This window comes from Lepisma saccharinum, chromosome 12 (genome assembly GCF_977018435.1).
Source record: "Lepisma saccharinum chromosome 12, izLepSacc3.1, whole genome shotgun sequence".
NCBI lineage: Eukaryota > Metazoa > Arthropoda > Insecta > Zygentoma > Lepismatidae > Lepisma > Lepisma saccharinum.
In genome coordinates, this window is record NC_139240.1 from 58,658,863 (window position 1) to 58,671,134 (window position 12,272).

The 12,272-nt window shown below is 38.5% G+C and overlaps 1 protein-coding gene across 1 annotated transcript in view; it reads left to right on the forward strand.

Moving 5' to 3' along the window:
• Positions 1–12,272, forward strand: part of Elys (AT hook containing transcription factor 1 homolog) — a 119,884-nt gene that overhangs the window by 16,991 nt on the left and 90,621 nt on the right. Inside the window, exons 7-8 of the mRNA XM_083132450.1 lie at positions 5,661–5,862; positions 7,103–7,253. Coding sequence (XP_082988576.1) covers positions 5,661–5,862; positions 7,103–7,253 — 353 coding nt within the window. The remainder of the gene's footprint in view (positions 1–5,660; positions 5,863–7,102; positions 7,254–12,272) is intronic.

Here is a 12,272-nt window from a genome sequence, read left to right on the forward strand (position 1 = left end):
CTATGTTCTGAAATATTGACCAACAGTTTGATTCTATTCTTCCTGGATGGCGTAACAGTTAATAGATCACAGGGTTGTGCATTGCAATACTATACTAATACTTGATAGCTGTGGTGGTTTAGTTGACCTCCGTGGCGGAGTGGTCAGCAGAGCAACCTGCAATGCCAGGGGTCCCGGGTTCGAATCCTGGTTCAGAAATGAATGTGTGTCCCAATGAGAATCTAGAGAAAACAGAGGGGATAGTACTGCTTAGGGGTATTGCTTTTATTACAAATGTAAAAAGAAAGTCGACAGGCTGTCTGACTGTCATGAAGGAGACCTTTGTTCGAATCTTGGGGTGGGTGAACTAAGGTTTGAATTTTTCAGACCTTGTCCTTGCATAAAGCAGCTCTGGGACTCACCCAGCCTCAAATCAATGGTTCCGGGGGGGGGGGGGGGTAAAGGCAGCCTGAGTTTGGTTGTGATCACATCACATCAAATCCAAAATGGCCAAGATTGAGAATGTTCTGGCCGTACCCCCATATCTCCTGAATGTACCTTTATGGCACGGTGCTATATGCAAGGGGAACTTTACCTTTACCTACAACACACAATAGCTGCACACACACTTTTAAATCTGCTTCGATACAGTTTGTTCATATCTCAGTTGTGTTTTCTTCCCATTATTATTGTGGATGTTTCAAGCTTAAATAACTCCTCCATGTATTAACCATGCCAAAAATGTAACTGACATTTAATTGTCCTGGCTGATTTCATCCAAATGTAATACCGTATCCATCCTCAAACGTATCTGGTTGCTATGAAAATTACAGTTCCCATGGACAAAATATTAGTGACCCCTATTTAGCCCCAAAGATACATATGCACTATATTTTTTAAAAAAATCATTGTCAAGCCATAGCTTAAGAAATGCCCTAAAATATTTCTCTTTTCTTAATGTCCAAAACTGTAGTTTAGGCAGATATTTGAAAGTGTCGTCAGAATTTGGAGCTACCTCAGAATATGAAAAATCAATTTTTCATCCATCATCTTCAAATGCTTTCAAGAAATGTAAAATAAAAAATATTCCTTGGGTGTATTTAGTTGCAACATGAATTTCAGCTTAAAAACTCTAAATTTGCTATAGATCTCGTGGTCTCAAAAGTGGTGTCACTCCCCCACCCTTCCTAAACCACACACTATATTACACAACTTTTATTAAAAATCTTCAAACTCAAGTGATGTCCTAACACTGTCTCAGTGCAAGGCATTGGAGAGAAAACAGAACATTTGCGCACACACTAAATTTTGAGAATTGAAATGAATCATTTAAAAAGTGTTTGATTTCATTATACCACAATTATCTTTATTCTACTTTTATGACATTTCAATAAAATTTACTGAATTCTCCTTTGTAATGTTTTATACATGGAAAAATTTATTGTAAAAGTTGATCGTCACAGGTGAAACTACGTGGCTTTCCCACGTCCGGAAGTGACTGATATCTAAAGTGCTACCACATTTCTAAATTATAAGCTTTATTCGTTCAGTGTTTTATCTAAATATTTTAGACCCTTTGGATTTTTTATTTCTTAAATATATGTTCGTATTATTTCTGTTAAAAGTCCATTTCTAGTATAATTTGAGAAAAATATCCAGACTTGTACCACATTAATTATTTTGAGTATTATAAGCTTGCCTAAGCCTATATTTTACTAGTTTTCTCAAACTGTTGACAATTGTAGAATCTGACAATTATTTAGAGCAATAATTTAAATTTTCTGAAAAAAAAAATTGAGTGGGTTTTTCGAGGTGGGGTTTTCTGAAAAAAAAAAAACACGTTGGGAAAACTGCGCTGGGCCAACCCTGCCTCATGCAAGCATTTTTGTATGTTTATTTTTTTGACATAATCACTGTTAGTATTAACTCTAGCTTACCTGTGTCACAACAAACTAACTGATCTGACATGGGGTGGGGAGCTCACAGGCCCACACCTTTTTTTTATCACTACAGGGTGGGAAATAACCTTTTGCTAGGGGTCCACAGTAAAAAGTAACAACAATTAAGAAATTATGGTAATACCAAATGTTTACTACGACAATTGTGGTTACAAAACCAAAATTAAAAGTTAGTATGTCCGCCGTTTGCTTCTCTCATAGCACGAAGACGATCAGGGCAGGAGCTCAGAAGATTCGTAAACAAGTCCGTATTCCATTCCATTCCATGTCACAGAGGACTTGTTCCAGATGTGCAAGGAGTGTTGCCCGGGAATAGCGGTCCGGTCCGTGCTCCACTATTATCAAGGACTCAACTGCGTTCTTCAGAACAGCCCCAAAGTGCTCCACTACATTCTGGTGATGCACCCGGCCATTTAGATCTGCTGAAGAAGTCAATGCCACTTCGCCGAAGACAGTCTTGGGTAGCATTTGCCTTGAAGCAAGGTGCTTTGTCGTGAAGGAAGCAGACCTCCGTTGCATCCAGGGTATTGTTGGGATCCTTGAGGAATGGAATAAGCTTGGCAGTCAAGAACGTTCACTTCGATGCAGTTTCTTTGCGACCCATTTGCGGTTGATGAATGCATGGAGTTACCGTGAACAACTCATTGCTCCTCACTGTCACACAATAGATTCGCCATCTTGGAATTTATTCCTGAAACACAGGAAATAGCCTACTTTAACACACCAAACCTCAAATGACTCCATGTTAACACAGTTTTCCTGCAGACCCCTAGCAAAAGGTTATTTCCCACCCTGTAGAATTCAGGAAACCATTTTCTTATCCAGCATCGTGATGACAATTGGGAAGATGTAGCAGGCTCAGGCTCCGGTTACGAATGCCAGAAAACAGTGGGGATGGGAGCCGATGCGCTGACTGCACATAACCCAATGAAAAGCCACTCTGGCTGGCTGGAGTTTAGTTATGTATTAATTAGGGATGGGGCAGATTAATTGGTACTCTATTGATAAAGGCATATCAGTTTATCTATTATAAATTTTGAGTTAAATTAGGTAAAATATTTATCTAATTATAGGTGATTATCAATGTGGATTTAAACGTAACAGATAAACTACAGATCAAATTTTTCACATTAGACAGACACTTGAAAAAAAGTGGGAATATAATCAAAATGTCCATCAGCTATTCATTGATTTCAAAAAAGCATATGATTCGGTCAAAAGAGAGAAATTATATGATATATATGTCGAGTTTGGAATACCTAAGAAGCTTGTTAGTATGATAAAAGTATGCACCAGTGAAACAGAAAGTAAAATTCGTGTGGGTATTAATATGTCTGACAAATTTACAATTCATGATGGGTTAAAACAAGGAGATGCATTATCTCCATTGCTCTTTAATTTTGCCTTAGAATATGCTAGGAAGGTAAAAGAAACTAACGAAGGACTAAAATTAAACGGTGTGACTCAGTTGTTAGCATATGCAGATGATGTAGACTTATTAGGGGATAATATAAAAAGCAGCTAAAGAGATAGGTTTGGAAGTTAGCAAAGAGAAAACTAAATATATTCTTACAGGCCGAAACCAAGTGTTAGGTAATAATCAAAATCTAATTATTGATAACGACTCGTTTGAACCAGTTTCCAAATTCAAATACTTAGGAGTAATATTAACATGTGAAAAATTATGTTAAAGAGGAAATAAAAAGTAGGCTTAATTCAGGAAATGCATGTTCATAAACTTTTGTCTTCTCGTTTAATATCTAAGAAAGTAAAAGTTAAAATATACAAGACAGTAATTTTGCCTGTAGTATTATATGGGTGTAAAAACTTGGTCCCTTACATTGAAAGAGGAACATAAATTGTGAGTATTTGAAAATAAGATCTTTATCCTTAGGAAAATATTTGGACCTAAAAGGGATGAGAATACAGGTGAATGGAGAAGGTTACGTAATTTACATAAGTAATTTGTATTCATGTCCAGATATTATTAGAATGATTAAATCAAGAAGATGTAGGTGGGCAGGCCATGTGGCACGAATGGGAGAGGAAAGAGGAGTTCACAGGATTCTTGTTGGGAAACTTGATGGTAAGAGACCTGTAGGAAGACCAAGACGAAGATGGAGGGACAACGTTGAGATAGACCTAAAGGGAATTGGTAGGGATGGAAAAGAGTATATAGATATTGCTCAAGATAGGGACAGATGGAAGTCCTGTGTTGCTGCAGCCATGAACCTTCAGGTTTAAGAAGGCTAGGGAGTTAGTTAGTTATATCGGTTTATCTGTAAAATTACTAATTATTTTACCGATCCGATATATCTATAAATATCTTAAAATTTAATGCAATATCATGCCATTTTGTTATAATTTTTATGAATATAAACATAATTTCTATCCTATACTTTTTTAAAAGTACTGTATTTATGCATGTATAAGTAAGTGTATAATGCACACCCTGTTTTTTAATGAGGAAAAGTGACAAAAGAATTATGTCTGGTATATAATGCGCAGTACAATTTAGGTTCAAGAAATGGCTTTCTTATTTGTAGGTCATAGAGCTGTTGCTATGTCAATCAGGAGTGAATGACATCATAGCTATTCGATGAGTCATCTGTAGCTATGTGGAACGAGAGGAGAATGTCCTCTTGTGTAAACAATAAGCCACCTCCCCCTCTCCCTCTACTGTGTTTAGCATCCCAAAGCTTTCTCTCTTTAACACCTTATTTATTCTGTAATAGAAAGTGAGATCATAAATACATTATGGATTTGCCATGCTCAGGATGTTATTTTCTATTATTTCTCATGCAACAAATACAGCTGATACAGATCCCATGTGATGGGAGGTGCATGCTTGAATTCTGCCAGAATGACACTGATTCTCTTGGTGTCACCAAACTTTACATTACAAGGTGAAAAATCGTGGGAAAGGGCCTTTATTTTTTTATACGTGGTTTTGCTCATTCCTTCTTTACTTTTTAAAAGAGAAACTTCAAAATATATATTTTTTCCATGATTAACATTACATTTATATGAGGCACATTCAGGACCCTCAAACTAGCACAAAATTTCTTCCATTAAGGCATTTACACACTGCATACATATCATATTATTTGGCCAGTAATACATTTTAATTATTTTCTTTTTGCTTATCTTTTCTTTCAACTAAAGTACCATAAAAATCAGAAGGTTTCTTCATTTTGTGATTAGCTTATTTCAACCGTATTGCACATTAGTGTCACCATCTTGACTGGAATACTGTTGTCATATTCAGAAACTGCAGAATTTAAGCTTTACAATGATATATAACATTATAGGGTTCCGTAAACATGAAAAATCAATGTGAATCTCACAAAATCATGGAATTACCCTATATGGTTTCATGTTGACTGTCCAAATTATTCCTTGCATAATGCGCACCACAGTTTTTGGGGTCAAAGTTTTTGGAAAAAAGTGTGCATTATACATGAGTAAATATGGTAAATGTTTAATATAAGACTTTATTTTCCATTGCAAAAGTTTGGTTTATCTGGTGACGTATATTTATTAAGGAGGTCAGTGAACCATTGTATCAGATTGGTTATCGGTATCTGTAAGTTTCATATTGGTACTTTATTGTACATTCAACAATTGTGGTTATGTTTTATCAATGATGGTAATTGTTGTAATTATTATAATTATTAAAATATATGAAATTTTGGCCGATACCAATATATGTATATTTTTTAGGTATGGGAGTATGAAAGGTGACCAACCGGTCACAGGGTTCGTGTTTCAAGAGCCTGAAGATGATCCTCGGAACTTTTGTTACTTGTGGGTGAACCGAAGTTTTACGGATGGTATGGAGACTAGTACATATGCTGTTATTACCATGTATGCTCTCTGCTACCAAACCAAGGAACTCATACAGGGTTGTGGTTTTCTGTACCAGGTGAGCACACAATGTTTGGAAATGTACTAACAATTCTAAAATATTTTGAATGTGAAAGTAGTTGCCAGATGGCTGTACTCTATGAACTTTTCACTACTTTTGTGGTGATGCTTTTATCTTTTATGTTTACTGTAGAGTATCTTCTGAGATTTTACTATGGATGGACACGAAATCCAGGTATCATTTTGGTGTTAAAATGATTAGTGAAATCATAAATTTGATTTGAAATTTATACACAGTGTTTGAAAAAGAATGATCCAAATTCGAAGTCATTTAACACAGTAAGCATTCGCTAAAACACATCGAATAACGTACTGTTAGGAAGTGGATATTTGTGAGGTTCACATGATTGCCGGCAGGTAGCAATAGCATGCTCCCCCCTCTCCGCCCTCTGTGCTCTCATCAGATTTTCAAGCAAGATGGTGACATCGCAAAAAAAAAAAATCTGTGTACTGCACTTTGAAGTGTGTGAATCTGTTACAACAGTGCAGCATGAATTTCGGTGACAGTATGGTGTTGAATCTCGTACCGCACAGAGTATTAGACGTTGGCACTGTTTATGTGCCTCCATTTCCGACTACTGTGGATGAACTGCGAAATTGGATCACAGCAGCAGTGGCAGCAGCGACTCCAGACATGAACGCATCTGTATGGGACGAATTCTCATACTGTATGGGCATATGCCGACCAACCAAAAGGGGTCACATTGAATATTTATGTATAGCTGTGTATTTTAAAAGTAATTCCAAGTTCCTGGTTTGATAAATAAAAAATATATAGCCTTTTGAAATAGGGTGATTCTTTTTTAAACACCCTGTATTTATTACACAAAGTAACTTCCTTTCTAATAGCACATTTATATATTAATAGTTATCAGTGTTAAGTTTATTCCTGTGTAAGGGAGTCCATTTTTGCTTCTCAAATTTTTTATAGATAGTTCATTGTTCATTGGATAGTTGAGATATTTGAAACTTTTCTATTGGTAAATAAAACCAAAATTTCATGTTAGTAGTTTATTTTGCAGTTTATTTCGCATCATTTCATAAAACATGGTAGGAAGGTGTACCTCACGTCATTCAAAACCATGACAAATTAATATTACAGAATGTTGTTATACAAATTGTCTAAAACCCATCCCTGCAGATACTGATGCTTAGAAGTTTAAAGTAGTTAAGTTTATAAATTTTAATGCCTTCATCACTAGTATAAATGAAACACAATGATATTTTTTTTTTGGTAGGAATTTGTGTCGTGCACAGTTAGATTTGAACACCAACTTGGAAGTGAAGAGGGTGCCAGTGGAAGTCGACACATATCGTGCCATCCCATCGAAACTCAGCCACACAAGCGGGATATGTTCAATGGCTTAGGTCAACAAGACCCTGATGATTGTAAGTGTATTTTAGACATAATGAATCTGAAATTATGTATTGTTTGTATAATTTGCTAAAGTGAACAAAATTTGAAAGTTTTGTTACTATTTATATATATTGTAGTGTGATGTCTGGTATGGCCCGGGATCGAGTCACACTGGGACGTAGCTCAGTTAAAAGAAGCAGGTTTTATATTGGGTTTTGCTGGACCACCTCTACCCTGAGTGGTGCAGATGAAGGATTGCTGGAAGCCTGTCGTTGAACGTTACTCACCCCTTGCTTGTTGTTCTGACCCTCGGCTTCGGGCTTCTTCGATGGTCGGATGGAGATGGGTGCCCACTGGAGAGATTGTTGGCGGCAATAAGAGGTGGCAGGCGATGCGGCAGAGCACTGATTCTCCGGACTCGGGCTGGCTTTATGCTAACGATTCTCCGTGTTCCGGACTGCTTCTTGCACTGCTCACTCGTTGCCGCCTCGTAAAGTTGCGATCTCTCAACTGGCAAATGTCGTGGTCTTCATCGATCGAGTTGCTGGTAATTGTGGAGCGAAAGTGAGAGATCACTTTACGGTCTCCAGGGTTTTTATACGTTGGAATTGAGTCATGACTTGGTGGACCTGTACACCTGGGGTATCCCTGGGTGTAGGTGGAATTTTACAGTGGAGATGCATTCACAGCTGCCGAGGGCTGTTTGCCTTGCTGCTGACTGTGCAGAGTCGAGTGGAACATTCTTGTTGCTCGGCTCTGCAACCGGTGGAATTTGGGGTGAATGAGCGTTCAACTGGCAATCTTCAGGACGATGTTTTAGTGAAAGTGATATTTCTACTTTCATGCTCCCAATTTCTTCATCAATATAGTGTTTGTTCTGGTTAGTTCATACTGGTAATGTGCTGATTGCTCACAATTAAATACAAAATAAAGGTTAAAAGATTAAAAATCAGTAACTTACGTGTGTGAGCATGAGATTTATCAAACTACGTTTTGAATACGGAGAAACTAGTACTCACTTTTAGCCGCGAAGCTGTTTTTTTCTTCTTTTTCGATTAATTTCAGTGGCCACTGCCACCATCCTCGTTGGAACTTGCTGCGCTGTTGCTTGGCGTGCGTCTTTTGTTCGTAGTTCTCTGGCTGCCGGTAGGTGCGCTGCTAGGTGCGCTGTGCATCTTGGTGCATCGTCTGCTATTTCCGGGCGATAACTGCTGCAGTAGTGGAATCCAAGTATGGTGCGCTTGCCCGCTATCAATGTTTAGTTCGTGCGGGAAGTGCATTATGGCGTGCGTTTCCTTGATTTTGGTGTCTATGAGCGTGTGGGCAGTGTGTTTGACTCGAACCTTTTGAATTTTATGGCTATTGTATTTGATATGTCTAGCAAGACCAGTAGTCGGTTGGGCTTTTTTCGCATCTGCTAGGTGTTGTTGGATTCTTTCATTGACAGATCTGATGGACCTGCCGATGTAATGAGCCTTGCACTCACACTCTGCATCATATACACACAATAGCCATAAAATTCAAAAGGTTCGAGTCAAACACACTGCCCACACGCTCATAGACACCAAAATCAAGGAAACGCACGCCATAATGCACTTCCCGCACGAACTAAACATCGATAGCGGGCAAGCGCACCATACTTGGATTCCACTACTGCAGCAGTTATCGCCTGGAAATAGCAGACGATGCACCAAGATGCACAGCGCACCTAGCAGCGCACCTAACGGCAGCCAGAGAACTACGAACAAAAGACGCACGCCAAGCAACAGCGCAGCAAGTTCCAACGAGGATGGTGGCAGTGGCCACTGAAATTAATCGAAAAAGAAGAAAAAACAGCTTCGCGGATAAAAGTGAATACTAGTTTCTCCGTATTTATATACTACCGCGTCTCTCTTTTCCCAATCATGAATACGTTTTGAAGGTTATACTACCTCCTTCTTCAGGTTGAAACGATGTTTTCAGACACCCGACATGGTGCCTCGCCGAGAAAGTGATAGTTGAGGATTTAGGTTAAAATGGTATAGGAAAGACACTTTCTAAAAAAAGAATGTAAAATACACATACTAAAACCGCGCAATACTCTAAAAGAAAAAAAAACAACAAAAAAACAAAAGAACGTTCAAAGCTGATGACGACGAACTGCCGATCGGTGCTCGGGGTAGGCGAATGCACGGTGTCAGCTCATACCTGGAGAAGGAAAACTCCTCCCCCATCCCCGGTCTATCCTCAACTGGGGCTCATGAGTCACCAATCCAAGGAGAATTCAGTTTCCACCTCGGCGGCTTTCCTAACCTCAGGGGTAACATGGAAGCCCATCTCGTCTCTACTCCCGGCAGCTTTATCCCATTTTCAACTGGCATTTTCAACCAATGGGGCAAGCAAGATCCCAGAATTTGTTTTACCAGAGAAGATCTAGCCAACGGAAAGATTCACTTTCTTGACTTGTGCCTTACTAAAACCGGACAACGGATTGTAACCGGGGTCTTTCATAAACCGTTGGCTGGCGAGCTGTATCTCCATAAGAGATCCCAACATTCCGATAGAACTAAGTTTAATGTTTTTCTTAACTTTTTCATTCGCGCCGAAAGGCTGTGCAATGACGAAAAAGAGAAAGAAAAAAAAGAAGAATGGATAAAGAAGGTGGGTATAAAGAATGGGTATACTATCCACGACATGCAAAAAGTAGCTAGAAAAGCAAAAAAGATTGTTAGACAAGAAATATCACAAAATGATAAAGATGAAGATAAAACGGAGGTAGGAAACGGTGAAAAGAACACGTATATTTTAAGGGTGTTTCCGAGAAAATTGAAAAATCCGTAAGGGGATACGGGATAAAATGTGGGGTAAGAGCACCTCGGAGCATTGAAAAACACTTCACGTCTTATAAGAAAGGGAGGGGAGATAGGCACGATAACCCTGAAGAGCAAAAGGAAGTGTACAGGATAGTATGTGAATGCGGAAAGGAATTCGTGGGACAGACCGGGAGGAGTATGCAAATTAGGTGGGGCGAGCATGATAAAGATGTAAAGGAGGGTATACCCAAGACAGGATTATCTGAACACATATTAGTTAACCAGCATAAGATCGCCAAAAGAGAAGTCATTAGGAAGATTAACAATAAATTGGACAGGAATGTGTATGAGGCAGCCTATATATGCGCGGATAATAGGAATAAACAATAGGGATGATGGGAATTTGGAAGATGGCTGGATAAACCTTTTTAAAAAATGGGATAAAGCCGCCGGGAGTAGAGACGAGATGGGCTTCCATGTTACCCCTGAGGTTAGGAAAGCCGCCGAGGTGGAAACTGAATTCTCCTTGGATTGGTGACTCACGAGCCCCGGTTGAGGATCGACCGGGGATGGGGGAGGAGTTTTCCTTCTCCAGGTATGAGCTGACACCGTGCATTCGCCTACCCCGAGCACCGATCAGCAGTTCGTCGTCATCAGCTTTGAACGTTCTTTTGTTTTTTTGTTGTTTTTTTCTTTTAGAGTATTGCGCGGTTTTAGTTTGTGTATTTTACATTCTTTTTTTTAGAAAGTGTCTTTCCTATACCATTTTAACCTAAATCCTCAACTATCACTTTCTCGACGAGGCACCATGTCGGGTGTCTGAAAACATCGTTTCAACCTGAAGAAGGAGGTAGTATAACCTTCGAAACGTAGTTTGATAAATCTCATGCTCACACACGTAAGTTACTGATTTTTAATTTATTTATTTATTTATTTATTTTATTTATTTATTAAACACTACAGGCAAATGCCCAGTTACAGTGCTTTGAGGTTAACTGAGTTCAGTTTACATACATATTGACAAAACAAGTAATTAAAAATTGGTAAGAGAAAACAACAAAGACAAGTAGAAAATAACTATGTATAAGACGGAACAGAATAATCATTACATAACAACAATATATAATACAAGGGTGGTATATCATAAAGTATACAACATATTTGGTTACAATGCTATTATATACAGGGTTCACATAATAAGTTTGCTTTTAGGTCTAAATAGATCAATGTCAGGGGTATTGTTGGAGACTATATTGTACAACGCGCACATCCTCCTCATGGGATCCATTTCAGCCATCCTGGTTCTACCGCGTGAAATTTTAAAGAGGTCATTTCTGGGTCTTAATTTTGAGCATCGAACGTAAAAGTTTATCTTTGCGAGAAGTGCGGAGGAGTCTGTTTTTCCATTGACAAGTTTCGAAAAGAATGTTAACTGGTGCATCTGTCTTCTTTTTTCAAGGGACGGGACACTCAGCATGTTGCGTAAGATGTCACCCGAAGTGAATTTTGGATAAATGCCATCTAATTTATATACTAAATACCTTAAGAATTTATTTTGCAGTTTTTCTATTTTTTCGATTTCCTTTATAAATAACGGGTCCCAAACGACTGAGGCATATTCAAGTTTTGATCTGACAAACGTATAGTATAGTAGCAAAAAGGTTTCTTTTTTCTTAAACTGGCTACACATTCTCATCACAAATCCTAGGTTCCTGTGCGCTTCACTGAGGATGCGCGCAGTGTGTGTCTGGAAATTTAAAACTTTGTCAAATGTGACTCCAAGATCAGTTACAGTATTCTCTCTTAGGATTCTACGTCGGAAATGTTATATGAATATTGGATGGGATGTTTGTTACGTGTGAATGACACTACTTTGCATTTCTTGAGATTGAGATTAACCTTGTTGTTCTTGCACCAATCAAGTACTTCGTTAAGTTCGTCTTGTAATTTCGTACAGTCGTGATCACTTTTAATTTGTTTGAAAATTTTGACATCGTCAGCAAAGATTAATTTTTCGGAGTTTTTTAGTGCATCTGGTAAATCGTTAATGAAAATCAAGTACAGCAGGGTGCCTAGGTTCGAACCTTGGGGGACACCGGAGCTGGCTACGTAATAGGAGGACCTTAGTCCTTGGTGCATGACATATTGTCGTCTATTCTGTAAATATGAAGCAAGTAGTTTTATAAGTTGCGGGGAGAGGCAGATGTAAGCTAGTTTCTGAATTAAAGTATCGTGGTGTACAGTGTCGAAGGCCTTTGA